This window comes from Tamandua tetradactyla, chromosome 20, assembly GCF_023851605.1.
Source record: "Tamandua tetradactyla isolate mTamTet1 chromosome 20, mTamTet1.pri, whole genome shotgun sequence".
Classification (NCBI taxonomy): domain Eukaryota; kingdom Metazoa; phylum Chordata; class Mammalia; order Pilosa; family Myrmecophagidae; genus Tamandua; species Tamandua tetradactyla.
Genome location: NC_135346.1, coordinates 9367465 through 9387862, shown reverse-complemented (window position 1 = coordinate 9387862; position 20398 = coordinate 9367465). Strand labels below are relative to the sequence as shown.

General features: G+C 35.8%; 1 protein-coding gene across 3 annotated transcripts in view; it reads right to left on the bottom strand.

Moving 5' to 3' along the window:
- LYRM7 (LYR motif containing 7) overlaps positions 1 to 20398 on the bottom strand; it is a 36594-nt gene that overhangs the window by 4610 nt on the left and 11586 nt on the right. The window contains exons 2-5 of one of the 3 annotated variants that reach the window (XR_013166663.1): positions 17242 to 17314; positions 15445 to 15515; positions 12141 to 12301; positions 11356 to 11437 (exon numbers count right to left, since the gene is read on the bottom strand). Coding sequence is in view for 2 of the 3 variants with exons in the window: in XM_077138328.1 (XP_076994443.1) it covers positions 11356 to 11437; positions 15445 to 15515; positions 17242 to 17314 (226 nt within the window). In the remaining variant the exon portion in view is untranslated. The remainder of the gene's footprint in view (positions 1 to 11355; positions 11438 to 12140; positions 12302 to 15444; positions 15516 to 17241; positions 17315 to 20398) is intronic. The other 2 variants (XM_077138329.1, XM_077138328.1) reach the window with 2 other exon arrangements.

The following is a 20398-nucleotide window of genomic DNA, read 5'->3' as shown; positions in this document are numbered from 1 at the left end:
AATTCCTGATTTTGTTTTTTACATTGGATACTGTTCTAGTTTGCTAGCTGCTGGAATGCAACACACCAGAAATGGATTGACTTTTAATAAAGGGGATTTATTTTGTTGGTTCTTCAGAGGAAAGGCAGCTAACTTTCCACTGAGGTTCTTTCTTATGTGGGAAGGCATAGGGTGATCTCTGCTGGCCTTCTCTCCAGGACTCTGGGTTCCAACAATTTTCCCCAGAGTGACTCCTTTCTGCATCTACAAAGGCCTGGACTAAGCTGTGAGTGCTGAGATGAGGTATGCCGAGCTGCTTGGACTGTGCTATGTTGCACTATCTCATTTAAGCACCAGCCAATTAAATCAAATGTCATTCATTGCAGCAGGCACGCCTCCTAGCTCACTGCAGTTGCAATTAGCAACAGATGAGGTTCGCGTACCATTGGCTCATGTCCACAACAACAGAACTAGGTGCCTTCACCTGGCCAAGTTGACAACTGAATCTAACTACCACAGATACCAAAATACCATAACATTAGTTTACTGGAACTTGGACAAGGAACCACACCGAGACCATTGTTTATTTCTTGTATTTTAGGTCCCTGAGAAAAGGATTATCTATTGTGGTCATATTAATCATTACATTCAAAAAGTAACCTCTTGATGTATGATCTCACTGATTTGAAACAAGGAAACTCATAGAGTCAGAACTAGAATACAGGTAACCAGGGGACAGGCTTAAAATGTACAGGATTCCTATTTGGGATAATGGAAATGTTTTGTTAATGGATTATGGTGATGGTAGCACAACATTATGAATGCAATTAACAGCACTGAAATATATATCTGAATATGATTAAAAAGGAAAAGATTTTCAATTGTATATCTAGAAACAGAATAAAAGAAAAAAGTCTATGAAACTAACTACAGAAAGAGCAAACCCTAAGTTAAACCATGGATTTGAATTAACAGTACAATTATAAAAATGTGCTATCATCAATTGTAACAAATGTTCCACACCAATGCAAGGTTTTAATAACAGGGTGGTATATGGGAATCCTGTATTTTATGAACGATTGTTCTGTAAACACACAACTTCTCTAATAAAGGGGAAAAATGTCACCTCTTGAAAGAAAGACTTAAAAAATATTTTTATTGATAAATCTTCACACACATCTATTTCCATACATGGTACAATCAGTGGCTCACAATATCATCACACAGCTGTATATTCATCACCATGGTAACTTTTGGGGGGACATTTACATCATTCCAGAAAAAGAAAGAAAAAGAAAAAACCATACATACCATACCCTTTATCCCTTCCTCTCATCAAGGGAGGGTATTTCCATCTACTCAATTTTATTTTAACCTTTGTCTCCCCTATCATAGGAGTGGACTTGGCCTATTGATTTGGTTGTCCCCACTGCTTGAGAGAATATGAGAAATCCTCCAAATGGGGGTGTTGAACATTTCCTCCTTTTACCTCAGACCCCCAAGGGGACCTTGCAAATACTTCTTTATTCACTGCCCAAATTCTCTGGAATATATTGGGGCATTGCACTAACCTGGACAAACCACCAAGATCTCATGCCCTACTCAAGATTCCATGCACTTACAGTGTTTATCAAAAGAGACCATACAAGTTAAATTAGGAAATGCACTGCCCAAAATATAAATTTTGTACCAAATAAACATCACTCCTTTTGGTCTCACAAGGAAGTTGATGTTTTAAAATACGAATCATATCATTCTTTACCCTATATTCTGATTTACCTTTGTCCTATCCAGATCAGCTTCTTTCATATCTCTACTGGAATCTGATCAATTTTTCAACTTTTTAAACAGCTCCTGTATGAGATAGTGCCAACCTTTATACCTTCAGAGCTGTAACTCTGAGTTTCAGGTGTCACACAAATACCCAAAGTTTCTGGGAACGACCAGGTTATAAACAATCAGCTTAGTATCTCCGAATTTAGAAATAACAGTTCCAACTCCTTAATATATGTGACTGCTATGAGAGCTTACAATCTAGGACCCTTGAGAGAATGACTATGAACTCAATTATGGGCTGAAAATAAAAGTTTAGGTCAAGATTAAAAAAGTTATCTGTGGGTTGCATAGTTTATAGTATAGCAAACACAGAGGTGTTTTGGATATAAATTATATATAGGACAAAATACTCTAAAATTATAAAAACTTTGCTAAACATATAAATTTTACAAAAAATAAATTCAAATGAGAGAACTTGTAAAGCAAACTTGTTTTTTTCCAAGAACCATCTCTGCTCACCAAGTTTGGATTTGGAGCACTATGTGCCTCCACAATAATTCTGCCTTTCTGCCATGACATTACAAGTTCCATAAAAACAGGGACCAGCTGCTCTTACCCACTGTTCTATTCCCAGCGCCTTGCACAATAGGTATTCAATAAATGCTTGTTGAGTTACATTAACTTGCCTTAGAATGTAAACTATAAGACAGCTTTTGGCAAAGACAAATATAAATAAACTGAAGGGCAGAAGTTTAAAAATGCATCTTTACTAAAAAGAAAAGCTTCCTTAAGTTTTTTGTTAATGTATCATACACGTTCAGAACTATGTATTTATCTTATGTATATAAGAAGTCATGAAATATGGACACACAAATGTATAATGCTATTTAAAAAGTAAGTACCATTAATATGGAGTTGATGTCCTGATTTTTCTGGGTAGCATCTTTATTAAAAAATTTTGTTCTCTGTATAGAATATATGTATGATAAAGACCAATATTGACACCAGCTGACTAATAATGTCCACATGAGAAAGAGGGCTTTGACAAATGTTGATACTTAGTGAGAAAACAAGTGTAGAACAGTAAGTTAATGTCAGTATTTTTTTTTTACTCATTGTTACTATTTTTCCATAAAAGACCTAGAGAAGGTTATGTTGTGCCGCTGATGAGATTGGTAAGAATAAAAAATAATGATTAATCCAAATTCATGGACTTGATATCATAGGGAAAAAAATACAAAAAAATAAGGAATATTTGGAAAGAAAAACAGTTTTTACAATACTTTTTAAAAATTTAAAAAATATGCGGTGCTTTCCAAAAGATGGAATTACTATGTTTGTATAAAGAATCAACTGTAAGGAGAAAGGAAGCAATTATTTAAAAAAGAAAAAAGGGAGAAAACTGTTAAGGATAAGGAGTTTCTGTTGAGACTGGATATTCAATTTCCACTGTGAATATTATTTGGAGACGAAAAAGAGAGTAGATTTAGAATATATGCATACAAGATGATTATTCTCACAAATAAAACTTTTTAGTATTTTCATTTTCTATTATTTTTCACACCTGAACATTTCATGATGTCTTTTAAAAACATACAGTCACAACTCTCTAGATATCTAGATATCTAATCAATAAATAGAGTTTTAATTCCTTTCATTTCTATGTGCCAGTACACACACTGCTAAAATATTTGAAGGAATAGATAAAAACTAACTACATAAAAACTTAAGGAAACAGACAGCTAAGGGACCATATTCCAGAGCTAAGACTTTAAAATATTAAATGTACAACCAAAGATTACAAGACAAATAAGGAAACAGGAAATGATGGCCCATCCAAAGTAACAAGCCATCAATGAATACTAGACTATGGACAAAGCAGACAAAAGCTCTAAAAGAATGATACTTGATATAAGGAGAAAAAGGAAAAGAGAAAGAACTAGAGGATATTAGGGAAACAATGTATGAACAATATGAGAATCTTAAGAAAAAGAAATTTTAAAAAGGAGCCAACCAGAAATATGGAGTGGAAGACACAATAACAGAAATGAAAACTTCCCTGGAAAATTTAAACTTTAAACTACAGAAACTTTCTTCTGTAGCTAGGAGAAGAAAGAATCAGGGAACTTGTAACAGAGAGATTAAAATTCATAAATAGATGGATTTTAAACAGTATACTCTTATCCAAGTGGTCAAAGAAGAAATCAGTGGGGAAATTAGTTTATTCTTTTTCTAGACCCTCCATTTGTGAAATTGAGTCTCTGAGATCTTTCCTGTTTTAATGTAAATATTTAGAGCTGTAAATTTCCCTCTTATCACTATCACTAGAAGTTATAACTTCTAGATGCTCTAAGATACTGGAGACTAAAAGAAATATCAATATAATGATTCAGCAATTATACTAATTTGTTAAAACCTACCTTATCTATATAACTCCACCATCACCTTTGATCTGTCTATTCCACTTTTTAGGGGTATCTGGGCTATGCCCCTTCTAGCTTTTTCATGTTGGAAGGGGTTGTCAATAATATGGGGTAGGGAGATGGAATTAGCTGATGATCTGGAGAGGTTGGCATTCTGCATTTCAGGACTTACCTGATCCAGGGACCCATCTGGAGCTTGTAGGTTTCTGGAAAGTTACCCTAGTGCATGGAACCTTTGTAGAATCTTATATATTGCCCTAAGTGTTCTTTAGATTGGCTGGAATGATTTTGATTGGGGTTTGGCAAGTTATGATTGGTAGCAATGTCTAACTGAAGCTTGCATAAGAGTGACCTCCAGAGTAGCCTCTTAATTCTATTTGAACTCTCTCAGCCACTGATACCTTATTTGTTACACTTATTTCCCTTCTTCTGGTCAGGATGGCATTGTTGATCCCACGGTGCCAGGGCTGGACTCATCCCTGGGAGTCATCTCCCACGCCGCCAGGGAGACTTTCACCCCTGGATCTCATGTCCCACATAGATGGGAGGGCAATGATTTCACTTGCAGAGTTGGGCTTAGAGAGAGAGAGGCCACAGCTGAGCAATAAAAGAGGAACTCTAGAAGTAACTTTTTGAGTCCTGGGTGTTCTTTAGTGTTAATAGGAATAATGTTGGTTGGGTTTGGTAAACTGTTAGACCAATATCTCCTATGAATATAGATGCAAAAATCCTCAACAAAATTAGTAAACAAAATCCAATAGCAGATTAAAAGAATTATGCACCATGATCAAGTGCTATTTATCACAGGTACACAGGCTGGTGCAACATAAAATCCATTAATGTAATGAACCACATTAACAGAACAAAAGAAAAAAACCACATGATCATCTCAATTGATGCAGAAAAGGCATTCCATAAAATCTAGCAATGCTTTTGACAAAAACACTTTGAATTAAGGGAATAAAAGGAAACTTCCCCAACATGACGAAGGGAATAAATGGAAAACCCACAGCTAACATCATACTCAATAGTCAAAGACTGAAAGCTTACAATAAGCTTTGAATCCAATAAGATCAGGAAGAAGACAAGGATGTCCACTGTCACCACTGTTATTCAACATTGTACTTGAAGTTCTAGTTAGAGCAATTAGGCAAGGAAGAAAAAGGCATTTGAATTTGAAAGGAAGAAGTAAAACTTTCCCAATTTGCAGAAGAATGACCTTATCTATAGAAAGTCCACTAGAAAATTCTGAGAGCTAATACATGAATTCAGCAAAGTAGCAGGGTACAAGATCAAATGCAAACACCAGAAGTGTTTCTATACAATAATAATCAGCAATCTGGGGAAGAAATCAAGAAAAATGCCATCTACTATAAATAGCAACTAAAGCAAACAATGTAAAGGACTTATACTTGCAAAATTACAAAACATTGCTAAAAGGAATCAAAGAAAGTCTAAATCAATAGAAGAACATTACAGGTTCATGGCTTGGAAGACTAAATATTGTTAAGATGCCCATTCTACCCTAAATGATTTCGTTTCAACACAATCCCAATCAAAACTACTACAGATTTCTTTGCAGAAATGGAAAATCTAATTAAATTTATATGGAAGGGAAAGGAGCCCCATATACTCAAAACCACTTTGAAAAAGAAGAACAAAATTGGAGGACTCATAGTTTTCAATTTTAAAACTTATTATAAAGTTACAATAATCAAAACATTATGATACTAGCACCAGGACAGACTAATGGAAGCAAATTGAGAGTTCAGAAATAAACCCTCACATCTATGGCTAACTGATTTTTGACAAAGGTTCCAATCCCACTCTATGGGGAAAGAGCAATTTCTTCCACAAATGGAGGCTAGGAAATCTGCATATCCATATGCTCAAAGAATGAATGTGGTCTCCTACCTAAAGCCATATACAAAAAAAGAAGTCAAAATGGATCAAAGACCCTCTTATAAGAATCAAAACTATATAACTCCTGGGAAAAAACATAGGGAAGCATCTTCAAGATCTTTTGTTAGGAAAAGATTTCTTAGACTTCTTGCAATAAGCACAAACAATAACAACAAAAATATAGATAAATTGGGCCTCATCAACATTAAAAGCTTTTGTGCCTCAAAGGACTTCATCGTGAACATAAAAAATCTCCAGGATGGGAGAAAATGTTTGAAAAACCACATATCAGGTAAGAGTTTAATACCTAGAATATATAAAGAAATTCTGCAATTCAGTAACAAGAAGAAAAACAACTCATTTAAAAAACTGGAGAATATTCTAACAGACATTTGTCCAAAGAAGATATACTAATGGCCAAAAAAGCACATGAAAAGATGTTCAACATCATTAACCATTGGGGAAGTGCAAATAAAAACCAAAATGGGATACCATTTCACACTCATTAGAACATTTACTATTAGAATTAAGTGTGGAAATATAGCAAACCTGCTCATTTGTGGTGGGAATGTGGAAAATAGCAACTAGTGGGAATGTAAAATGGTGCAGCCATTGTGGAAGGGAGTTTGGTGGTTCCTTAGAAAGTTAAATACAGAATTACCATATGATCCAGCAATTCCACTTCTAGGTATACACCCAAAAGACTTGAAAGCTGGGACTTAAATCATTATTTGCACACCAATGTTCATCATGACATTATTTACAGTGGTCAAAAGATGCAAGTAACTTAAGTGTCCATTAAGCGAGGAATGGATAAGCAAATTATTTAAATAAAATGGAATATTATTCAGCTGTAGAAAGGAATGAAGTTCTGATATATGCGATGACATGGATGAACCCTGAAGGCATTGTGTTGACTGAAATCAGCCAAACATAAAAGGATAAACAGTGTATAATCTCATTAAAAGCTACAGAACTATATAACACAGTGAACCCTAATGTAAACTATAGAGAACAGTTACTAGTACAATGATGGTAATATTCTTCCATCATTTCTAAGAAATGTACCACACCAATGTAAGGAATTAATAATGAAGGGGGGCAGGCTATGGTGACTCAGTAGCAGAGTTCTCACCTGCCATGCTGGAGACCCAGGTTCGTTTTCCGGCGCCTGCCCATGCAAAATAAATGAATGAATGAATGAATGAATAAATAAATAAATAAAATGAAGGGGATGGTCCAGAAACTTTAGATATTTATGTGACACCTGAGGCTCAGAGTTAAGAGCTCTGAAGCTATGAAGGTCAGCACTATCCCATACAGGAACTGTTTAAAAAGTTGAAAAAGGGATCAAACTTCGACTAGCAATATGAATGACGCTGATCTGGACAGGGCTAAGGTAAACCAGAATACAGGGTAAAGGATGATACTGTCCATGTTTTAAAACTTCAACTTCTGTATGAGAGCAAAGGAAGTGATGTTTATTTGGTGCAAAATTTATATTTTGAGGGAGGGGGGAGTAGGTGCCATGAACCAGTTGGCTTCAAGGGGGCACCTGTTACAGGATAAGCAACTTACACCTCTAGAAACTCGCAAGAAATAACCTCCCCCCACCCAAATACAGCTGCACATGTCATCAATTTCAGCATTTTCTTTTTTTCTGCTTGCATGGATAGCAGACTTTACTGAAGACTTGGATGGAGAGAGAGGGTTTAAATTCACAGAATAACGTCATAAAAACACTAAAATAATTAAATTGTAGGAATCCCATTCTTCAGGGACCTGTCTCTCTCTGGTCATGGACTTTCTCAGGGGCCATCTTTGTCTTTACATCGAGCCTCCCACTGTCTTGTGGGGTCTCTTTTTCCTTTTCTGACTGTGCTGGTTTGAAAGGATTTATATATCTGAGAAGAGCCATATTTTAATCCTGATCCATCACGTGGAGTCAGCTGTTTCTTTTCTTTCCTTTTCTTTGTATGCTGTATGGCGGACATTTCATTATTTTCCAAGCGCATATCCTGTTTTTGCAGCACCATTTGTTGAATTTTTGTTTGTTTGTTCTTGCTTGTTTGTTGGTTTTTTGGGAAGTGCATGGGCTGGGAATCAAACCCAGGTCTCCCACATGGCAGTCGAGAATTCTACCACTGAACTACCCTTGCACTCCCCCCAGCCATTTCTTTTAAACCCTATTCAGTACTGTATATTGGAAACTTGATTAGATTATCTCCAAAGAAATGTGGCTCACCGAATTGTGGGTATTAACTTGGATCAGAGGGAGATGTGACTCCACCCATTCCAGGTGGGTCTTGATTAGTTTACTGGAATCCTTTAAAAGTGGAAGCATTTTGGAGAGAGAAAGAATGATGAGAAAGTCACGGAACAACAAGAACCCTGAGAGCCCACGCAGCCAGAGACTTCTAGAGATGAAGAAGAAAAACGTCTTGCGGGAGCTTCATGAAACAAGAAGTCTGGAGAGAAAACTAGCAGACACCACCATGTCCACCACGTGCCTGAATTTCATTGGCCTTTCTTGAGTGAAGGTAACCTCGCTGGTGCCTTAATTTGGACATTTTTATAGACTTGCTTTAACTGGGACATTTTCATGGCCTTAGAACTATAAACTAGCAACTTAATAAATTCCCCCTCTTAAAAGCTGTTCCATTTCTGTTATATTGCATTCCGGCAGCTAGCAAAGTAGAACACTGACTCGATTCCCTCTTCTCCCTCTCCTGCTTCTACCCCCCAAATCCCTCACTTCCTATGCCTGGCCTTCTAATCATTTTACTGTCTCCTTCTAGATCATGCCTCCAGGGTCTCATCTTCCTTATCTAACAAGGATCCAAATAAAGTCAGTTCCTTCTCTAAAAAGAACCCTGATACTCTTCTGTGAAAACCATAGTTTTTGTCTCTACAGAAGAATTACCATTCTCCTAGTCTCTCTGGACCTAAGCTGTCTTTGATGCTGCCCTTCTCGTTACTCCTTCTATCTAATTGATTTGCTGATTCTGTTTCCACTTCACTCTGGCCAAGTTTTAGATATTTAGAATTATCTGGTCTGTATCTTTTATGTCATCTTTGACCTTCCTGGTGTCTGATTCGTGGCCCGTCACCAGACTAAGAGGGGATGGCAAAAGAGAGAAAAACTAAAACTGAAATTGGTTTAGCCCCTCCCTACCATCCATGGAACAGCTGACTGAAATCTCAGGATAAAATGGGACAGGCAAGCCCTTCACTGCTTGTCACTATGAAGCTATCAAGTCATCTGTGATGGAGAGACCCTAAGGTAATCCCCAGTGATCCCACCTTCTAGTATTCATGCCCTTGTATGAGCCCCTCCCCTTGAGTGCAGGTGGGCTCTGTGACTTGCTACTGACCAACAGAATATGGCAAAGGTAATGGGACAACACTCTCATAATTACAATATGCCACGTGAGACTCTGTCCTGTTAGCAGATTTGTTCTCACCCTCCTGCCAGTCATGAAGAAGTGGCCAGATTGTGAACCACACATGGAGATGGCCACACATGGAACTGCAGTGACCTCTAGGAATTGAGGGCTGTCTGTGGTCAACTAGCAGCGAAGAAATGAAGCCCTCAGTATTACAGCTGCAAGGAAATGAATTCTTCTAACCAAGAGAGAGAGCCTGGAAGCAGATTCTTCTCCAGCTGAGTGGCCAGATAAGAAGGCAGCCCAACCCATGCCTTGATGGCTGCCATATGGGACCCTAAACAAAGGACCCACCTAAGCTATGCCCAGAGTCCAGATCAAGGAAACTGTGAGATAATAAACGTGCTCTTTAAAAAAAAAAAAAAATATATATATATATATATATATATATATATACACTTTGGGTAGCACATTACCTAATTTAACTTGTATGGACAGTTTAGTTGAACACCAGGGTGTGAGATCTTGTTGGTTTGTCCAGGTTAGTGTGATGTCCTAATATATCCCAGAATAACTTGGGCAGTGAATAAAGAAGTATTTGCAAAGTTCTCTTGGGGATACTGGGGAGAAAGGGGGAAATACTCAATTTCTCTTCTAGGGAATTCCTGATATTCTCACAAGCAATGGGGTCAACCAAATCAATAGTCCCTTAATCTTGGGACTTGCCACTATGAATCTTATTCACACAAAGGAGAAGCTAAGCCTACTTATAATTATGCCCAAGAGTCACCTCCAGAGAATCTCTTTTGTTGCTCAGATGTAGCCTGTCTCTCTAAGCCAACTCAGTGGTGAACTCACTGCCTTCCCTCAATGTGGGTCATGACTCCCAGTGGTGTAAATCTTCCTGGCAACGTGGGACAGAGGTCCTGGGATGAGCCAGGACCCAGTATATTGGGATTGAGAAAGTCTTCTTGATCAAAAGGGGAAAGAAATAAATGAGACAAAATAAATTTCAGTGGCTGAGAGTTTCAAACAGAGTCAAGAGGTTATCCTGGAGGGTATTCTTCTGCATTATATAGATATCCCTTTTCAGTTTATGGTATACTAGAGTGGCTGGAGGGATGTACTTGAAACTGTTGAGCTGTGTTCCAGTAGCCTTGATTCTGAAGATGATTATATAGCAATAAAGCTTTTATAGTGTGACTATGTGAGTGTGAAAACCTTGTGTCTGATGCTCATTTTAGCCAGGGTATGGGCAGGTGAGTAAAAAAAAAAAATGGATAAAATATAAATAAATAATGGGGGTATAAGGGGTAAAATAAATTGGATGGATTGAAATACTAGTGGTCAATGAGAGGGAGGGGTAAGAGGTATGGAATGAGTTTTTTCTTTTTATTTCTTTTTCTAGAGTGATGCAAATGTTCTAAAAATGATCATGGTGATGAATACACAACTATGTGATGATATTTTGAGCCACTGATTGTACAACATGTATGGATTGTATGTGTGTGAAGATTTGTCAATAAAGATTTTTTTAAAAAAGAAAAAATAATAATGGGGGAATAGAGGTTTGAGAATTAGCATTTTCTACATTTTTCTGTAAACCTACAACTTCCTAATTAACAAAAAACAATTTTATTCTCTTTTGTAACTGTAGCTTTGTATTATAACTAGGAGTAAAGTTAAAACAAAGCAAAAAATCTAGTGAAACAATTTTTAATTCAGTATTTTTGAAATACAGCCTTACAAATACATACAATATACTATAACACGTTGCCTGGCAAAGTGAAGCTATTTTACTATTCAGCATTACAAGCACTTATACCAAAATGTTTAATATTTTAAAACTCACTGCAGTCAGAAAACACTTTTTTTTTAAAGTTACTTACTCAGTGTACTGTGGTCTGTATGAATACCTTGTATAACACATGTTCTGAGAAACAATTCAACATCAGAACCTATTTTCATTAACTGTTAAGAAAACCAAAACAAACAGAATAAATCCTTCAGGGTTTTTTAAAATGGATCATATGAATATACTTTTTTTTTTTTTTTACAATTTTTATTGTGAAATATGCATATATATAAGCAATAAATTTCAAAGTAAATTTTAACAAGTAGTTACAGAACAGATTTCAAAATTTAGTATGGGTTACAGTTCTGCAATTTCAGGTTTTTCCCTTCTAGGTGCTCCGTAACACTGTAGACTACAAAGAAATATCAATATTATGGTTCAGTATCATACTTATTTGTTAAATCCCAACTTCTATGTTATAACTCCTCCTTCTCCTTTGATCTTTCTCCCAATGTTTAGGGATATTTGGGTTATATCCATTCTAATTTTTTTCATGTTGAAAAGGGGTGTCAACAGTATTGGATAGGGGTATGGAACTGGTTGATGTTCTTGGAAAGGCTGGTACCTTTGGGTTTCAGGACATATCTGGCCTAGGAACCATATGAAGGTTTTAGATTTCTGAAAAGTAAACTTAGTGCATGAAACTTCAGTAGGATCTCAGGTGGAGCCCTGTGTGTTCTTTAGGATTAAATGTTGGTTGGGGTTTGACAAACCATGGTAATTAACAATATCTAGCTATAGCCTTCATAAGAGTAGCTTCCAGAATAGTCTCTTGACTCTATTTGAACTCTCTTAGCCACTGATACTTTATTTTGTTACCTTTCTTTTCCCCTTTTGGTCAGGAAGGCATTGTCAATCTCGTGAAGCCAGGGCCAGGCTCATTCTTGGAAGTCAAGTCTCATGTTGTCAGGCAGACTCATAGCCCTGGACATCATGTCCCATGCAGGGGGGAGAGTAAAGATTTTACTTGCAGAGTTGGGCTTAGAGAGAGAGAGAGCCACATCTGAGCAACAAAGGAGGTCGACTGGAAGTAACTCTGAGGTATAATTATAGATAGGCTTAGCTTATCTGCTACAGAAGTAAGTTTCATAAGCACAGGCTTCAAGATCAGGAGGTTCGTCTATTACCTTGGGCCTGAGTCCCTAGTGTCTGAAAGAGTATCAGGGGTTTCCCAGGTGGGAAAGTTTAATAGTTTCACATTTGTTCTCCCATCCATCAAAGGCCTTTGCCATAATGTTTTAATTATCTGCCCAACACTCTGGGATGTACCCATGTATTACATTAAGCTTTATAGAATTTGAATGTACTGTTTTTTGAAAAGAGGCTTACTATAATTCCTTTTTTAGGAAATATTGCCTTTCAACTTTTACAACTATTCCAAGCAGTACAGTAGGCTGAGACATACGTATAAGCTTAACTTTTATCCATCCACCCATGCTTTGTTTCAAAAAATATTTCAGGTTTTTGTTGATTTTGTAATGTGTATTTTACAATGTGTTAAGAGGCATAATGTTTGGGGGTTTTGAATCTTTCTTTTATAGAGTTAGATGTACTGAACATTGGAAAGAATATTGGATTAGAAATCAGAACAGTTGGATTCCAACTCTGGCTCTGACATTAATGAAATGGCCTTGGGTTGATCACCTACTCTCTTTGAGTTTCAGACCTCATCAAATGTAAAATGAAGAACTGGACTAAAGTAGCAATGCTCAAAGATGTGAACATCTGTAGGACCTGAGACCTGTTTAGAGGGGGTTGTGAGGTCAAAAATATTTTCCCAATACTAAGACAAGCCCTCAGTGTTGTTTAAGTTGTGAGCAGAAGTAGCTTTTTTTCATGGACACCATTTTTATTTGAAAGAACTACTGACAGACAAACTACGATTATTCAGACTTGGGTATATGGCAGACATATTCTTAAAAATGAATGAAGTGTATCTGTTACTTCGAGGAAAACTATTGACACAATTTGTTGCCCATGAAAAAATTTAAGTTTTCAAGTGAAAATCAAAATTCTGGAGAATGCGTATTTGCCATTGTGACATTGACAGCTTCCCAAATTTGGATTTTTCTGATGAGATGGATACTGATATTAAGTGATATAATTATATAATGAACTATGTCAACATTTATAAGATCTGTATTACTTAGTGAGCCTGTATATTCCAAAATCATACATAGTTTAAAAATCCATTCAAAGGGAAAGTCAGAAAGATTAAAATCAATTGGTGTAGGGTGGGCCACAGTGGCTCAGCAGGCAAGAATGCTCGCCTGCCATGCCAGAGGACCCGGGTTTGATTCCCGGTGCCTGTCCATGTAAAAAAAAAAAAAAAAAAAATCAACTGGTGTAACAGATAACTGAGTTCCACATTACAACTGACCCTTAAGAAATTATACCCACTTATCAAGGTACGTAGTATCAAAGAATATCCATACTTATCTGAAAAGGCCTACACTTTTAAACGAATTATCTATGCAAGGCTGAATTTTCTTTATCTACGTCTACCTAAACATAATGTACCAGATTGAATAGGGAAACATATTATAATTTAACTGAGTTCTATTAAATTAGACATTAAAGAGATTTTCAAAAATGTAAAACAATGACACTCTTCCCACTAAATTGTTTTGGAACTATAGTTATTTTTTCATAAGCATTTTGTTATTTGTTAACATACAATGGGTTTATTAGTTTTAAGTGAATTAATCAATGCATATTTTTAAAATTTCTGAACTATAATTTCTAATATGGTAAATATTGACAGATATAAATAACATAAAGAGATCCTTTTTTGGGGTCATCAATTTTTGAGTGGGTAAAAGAGTCTTGAGAACCATTAATCCAGAGGCTGTCTAAGATTCCTTTTGATGCCGAGACTTGATGAGTCCTCTTAATACATGACAATGTAATTATCTAAAAACTACTAAATATTTATTATGTGCAGAGTTGCAGAAAGGATAAAATATACATTTGTATATAATACTCAATTTCCAGGCTGCATAATGTTAAATTAATACTCTACAAATAGAATGAATTTTGGACACTGTTTTATTTTCCCAGTTTAGTTGATATAAACAGATCTCAAAATTTTTTTATCACGATTTCAAAATTAAAAAAATTACCACATTTTTACTATCAATCTACTGAATAGCAAAATAGTACAAACTTCCTCTGTACATTTTAACTTTCAAGTCATGATTTGATTCTACTGTCATCTTAACTTTTTCCATGAATAAAATTATATATTTCCCATATGTTTAAGGGAAATCATTCCCTCTTTTCTTTATATCATAGGGACAGAAATACTTACGTTATTTTAAAATAGTATTTTCCTCTACTAAATATAAATGTATTTTTAACAGACTTTCTTAAAATGTAGAATTTTATTTTATCTGTACCTTTCTTTTTACTAAAACAATTCTTGGAATCATAACTACTGTAAATAATTTTCCGGGTTTTAGTTTCCTTCCTAAAGGCTCTTACCTTACCTTTATAGGAAGCTAGATACAGGAACATTGTAAGATGCTCAAGACAGAGACAATGTGCATTTATAGCTTGATTTTTTTTTAAAGAGGAAAAGAATCATTGTGCAGTTTTTCAATGAACATGTATTGGGAATACAAGGGGGCTCACAGACTATAGGCAGCAGATTGTCATCAACTACAGAATATGACCAAAAATGCAAATACAGAAGACAAAGCAAGAATAGTTCATAAAAAGTTTATGGCCAGGTAACTGCCACAGCCAAGATAGGAGTAAAGAAAATATTTAATTGCTTGCCTAGTTGAGCTAAGAGTTCCCTCTGCAGTTCTGAGCTACTACAACACTCACTGTCATTACTTTTAGTCACTTGTCTTAGGTAAATAAAGATAGAATTTCTAAAGATTTCTGGGTTGGTTCAGTTGCTCTTGTTTTGACCATGGCTGCATCCATATTCTTTTTACTAGACAACTTGTATCTTTTGGGTGCAGACAGATGCCCTGCAAAGAAGTAAAGGTTGTTCATAGTTGTAATGGCTTTAACTATGAAATGATGGTTTTCATTTCATATTTCCCCTCTATTTTCATCTAGTTGTTAGGAAAACTTACAGTGTCTGTATATTTGAAAAACTTAATTACGGTACCTCTTCTATTTTCTTAGGAGAAGTCTCACTTTTATTACTTTTGAATTCTTCATTTATTTTAATTCTGGCTGCTAGAGAAAGAGAGAAATACACATATATGGATATATATATACGCATTTATATATAGTTTTTTTTCCTAATTTATGATTCCTGGCCCCCAAATTTACATGTTATTCATTATGAATGATTATCTCTCTAGGATAGTAAACAGTTTTGTCCCAATCAAAACAAAGTACAAGTAATTTATTAAAGAAGCCTCTCAGAGAGTTCTTGACAATTCATAATTAAATCTAGTATAAGACTTTAGCACTCTAATACTTTTATTTCCTGGTTTTCACTCTCAACTTGGTTTGTATACCTCTAACTACTGGATTCTAATTAATCCAATTTAATGCTTTGTTTCTACAAGTCTAAGAATTTAGATTAAAATACTTTTTAAAGAGGGCAACACTCAATACATATAAATGTGTTAACTATATACACACAAATAAATTAAAATAAAGATATAGTAGCAGAGAGGATACATAAATAATTTTGAGTGCCTTGACTGACATGTAAAATGAATGATTAATAAAACTTTTGTTCACGTACACCACTAGACCTTGGCACCATTCTAGCAGCATAATTAGACTACTATGATTAATGTATTGCCTCACTGAGTTGCTGTGAACATTTAAGGAAACAATCCATGTAAAACACTTACTCAATACACAATAAATACAAGATGTTCTTGCAATCATTTCACTTAAAAATCTTAAGTGATAAAAATATGCCATGCAGGGCTGGCCACAGTGGCTCAGCAGGCAGAGTTCTCGCCTGCCATGCTGGAGACCTGCAATTCTTGGTGCCTGTCCACGTGGGAAAAAAAAAAAAAAAAAAATGCCATGTTGATGGAGAAGAGCCATAAAACTCTTTCTATGCTTGATATATTTCAGTATGTAAGCTGGTTTATAGTTTAGACTCTGGATTCAGATTACTTAAAGCTAAATTCCCAGCTCTACCTCTTACTAAGTATAATATAGGGCAAATCCTTTCACATTTATCAGTTTTCTCATCTGTTATAAGGGAAATGATAATAGTAACAACCTCACACGGTTGTTTTGAGAATTAAATAAGGAATTCATGCAAAGTGCAAATACCAGATATATTTTTTAATGCTCAAGAAATTATTTTTGATGAATTACAAAAACTTGAATTCCTATGTGAATTACAAAATCTTTCCTTCAGTGCCCTTTTAAAGTTTATCAATATATGAGGATTAGAGCCGAAAAATGTACACACAGAATCTAAGCTTTCAAGCTGAAACTTCCAGATAAGTTGAAACTTCCAGATAAGATAGAAAACATTGAAAAGAATGAAATATTAAATATGGAATTATATGAATTAGACTCTCCTTCACAGCTGCCATGATTTCAAAACTGATATGGGATATTAACAATATTGTAAAATCTGGCTCTAGCGATTATACAACAGAGAAATGGGTTTACTGGTTGGGCCATAAGGCAAGCAACAGAAATACTAACATTTTGACTCTTTTATTTTTACTTTTTACTAATTTTTTATGAAAATTGGTCTTTTAAAATTTTAAGTAAATACTCCTTCAAGGAAGTGTAATGTAAATTAATTTTTATAAAACATAACATCATGGGGGAGATAATGAAGATCATTCCCAAAGATGGGTCTTGACCACAGAGGGGGTCTCCCAGATAGATTAGCAGCCATCTGACAGGATAAAAGACCTTTATCAGGGATGTTGAAGAATGGACTTTTCCCAAAAGGGTAAAAAAATAAATTTACCTTCTAATGCTCTGGCATCATTTTTAAAAACCTGTTGTCTGGTCCTGTGCAATGTTTTAAAGAGCTGTAAAACCTGTTAACAAAAATCAGAATTCAGACCTTAAGAGGAAAAAAATCACATTATACATAACTATATTATAGGGATCAAACAGTATTTCTTTTCTGTTTGTTTCTAGAATACTTTTCAAAATAGCTACTGAAAACCAGAGTTTGCTAAAAACAACATTCCCTTGACTGTCTTTAAATTTTTAATAAAAATTTAATTATATTTACAAAAATAGTACAAAGTTCTTTGAAAAAAGTTAATCAAACAATGGTGGTTAAAAGTTTAATAATTCGGGTGGTGCAACAGTGGCTCAGTGGTGGAATTCTCGCCTGCCTTGCTGGAGACCTGGGTTCGATTCCTGGAGCCTGCCCATATAAATTTTAAAAAGTTTAATAATCCCCCTGCAGAAGAGCAACTTGCTAAGGTAACTGAATTTACCAGCTTGATATGTATTTGTTTTCATCTTTCTCCTTATAATATCTAAAATAATTTGGTCCACTTTCACTCTTCAAACAATTCCAGTTGCATTCATTTTTGTATATATACATTACATTTAAATATATAAAAATACATTTGAGAAGGACTGTTATTTTTATGATATTAAGATTCATATCCAGCAATGAGTACCAAGGAGGAACTGAGGATGCTTGAGTGACCATCAGTTATTTGCCATTCTCCAGTATGATTAATCAGCATTTTCTCAATCTTTTGTAAAGGCGTTTAAAAACATAGCTTTTAGTCTCTCCTGTTTCCAAATCATAAGTCCCCACATGCTGTCAAAATAAAAACTAGAGTCACAACTGACATATAAAAAGATCTATCTCTCCATTTTTCAGGTGTTGTTTTCTGTTTTTTTATAAAGTTTTAAATGTTTCCTGATATAGTTTCTGTATATCTCTTTAAGAAATTATTCCTTAGTATTCTATAATTTTTGTGGATCTCATGGTTAGGTTATTTCATGTCTCCTTGCCATTCCCAAGGAAATATTGTTGGTATAAAAGAAAAATTACTATTTTTTGTACATTTAACTTGAATTCTGCCATCATTCCAAGTTCTCTTATTAATTCAAGTAGTTTTTTAGAACAGTATTTTGGATTAGGGGTATAATTATATCATCTGCAAAAAAATAGAATTTTCTATTTTTTCATATATATATATATATAATTTCATTTTCCTGCTTTAATATATTACCTTGATTCTCCAAATTAAGTAGTAGCGGTTGCTGTCCAAGTTAATATAATTGCAGTTAGGTTTTTTTTTTTTGCATGGACAGGCACTGGGAATCGAACCCAGGTCTCCAGCACGGCAAGCTAGAACTCTGCTACTGAGCCACTGTTGCTCGCCCTGCAGTTAGTTTTTAATAAACAAAAACTTGGCTATAGTTTTTGATTTTACAGCCAAATAAAACAGTTATTAATCAACCTGAACTCCCCCAGAAACCAAACTATCCAGAGAATTCAACTGTCCATTTTCCATTTAGAAATCTAGCTACAAAGTGTGATTTATTTTGCTAATTATGATAGTACAGGGTGTGGAAACAAACACAGTCTTATGGACCTCTTAGCATCCTGTGGGAAGTGGTGGGGAGGCCAGCAGGCTACGGGCACGTCAACTTCTGGCTACTTGGCAAGATGTCAGACAGTGCCCTCCTCATCCTCCAGTATTCTATAGAACTGTCTGGTATGGCCAGCTCTGGGAACAATGGGAGAAGATTCCACAAAACATAAAGAGAAACAAATATGACAGCAGCAAGGGACCAAGACCTTGTGCTTTTCATGGGTTACAAATCTAGGGCCAAGGAGAAGGAAAGGAGAAAGTGCCTTATTAGGAAGGTGAGTGGGCTTAGCCCCTAAACTGAGATGGAAAGAGTAATGCTCTTGAGCCCACACCTGGGAAAATAGCTATAGTGTCCAAAGTATCCCCAAACTAGAGGGAGAAAAAGTCAACGTGAGGTCCAGACTGTGGACACTGAGAAAGTGATGACAGATACTGAATACAGTGAAATGAATGGAGTTTTATGGAGCATCAATGCCCAATTCTGAGTGTTAAGCATATTCTTGGAAAATTTTTTTTTCCAATGTGGCTCTTATTTGTTGGGAGATGGAGAAGGCTATGTTTTTTGAATCAGCTGGTTTCCATGAGGAAGTGGAGGCTCGGGTACAGATACTGCAAAGGCGTACAGCGACTCAGCTGTCTTGGGATCAGACCGGGGAGTAGTAAACAGTGAGGAAAATCAAAACCATTGGGGCTGCTTTGCTCCTGGGACAGACTAAGTCTGCTTCAAGCCCAGGGAAAATGGACCTTAATTCCCAACCTGCAATAGAGAAATAAGCAGTACCACCTCTGCCTTACAATTCCCTAATCCAATGCTCTTGGGTCTGAAATAGCCTCTCTCTGTGGATGCAAGACATTTACGATACTAAAGTGCCTTCCTCCTTAACTTCCTAAGTTAAGTCTGGTCCAACATTCAGGAAAACACTCAACGTCCTCCTGAATTGAAGACTAGCAGCTTTAATGAGGGGTGGGAGTGGGGGCAGAAGATTTGCCAAAGTCACTAAGTAGTTTCAACCAGCTCATTGAGGACTAAAGCCTGTGTCAGGCTTAGACTTCAGCTCAAAGTATCCTCTATTGAGGACTCTAAAGCATTTGATTTATAATGCCTCACAACACCCTGTGAGGTAGGTCAGTATTATTAGCCCCACTTGACAGATGAGGAACTGAGGCATCGAAAGGAGTAACTTGCCCAAGGTCAGCCATTATGAATCAGTCAGGTGAGGAGGTAGGTAGATATGGTCAGCATCCATTTCTTGTTCCACCTCCTAGAGTATTTATTTCTCAGGGTGCAGCTGGGCACAAAAAGAACTAAGTTGTATGTACACCTCACCCTGTGAACTTAGTTGAACTCAACTCCTAAATATTTATTTTTTATAAAGCAAGGAGGCTTGGAGAAACAAACTGCTTCTGAAAGTCATGTGTTATGGAATATTTTGTTCGTAAGAGAGACCATCAGGAGATAGAAATAGGGTACGATATTGGGTAATTGGAGCTGAAGGGATACAAAAACTCAGAAATGGACAGCACAATACTACCTAACTGTAATATAATTATGTT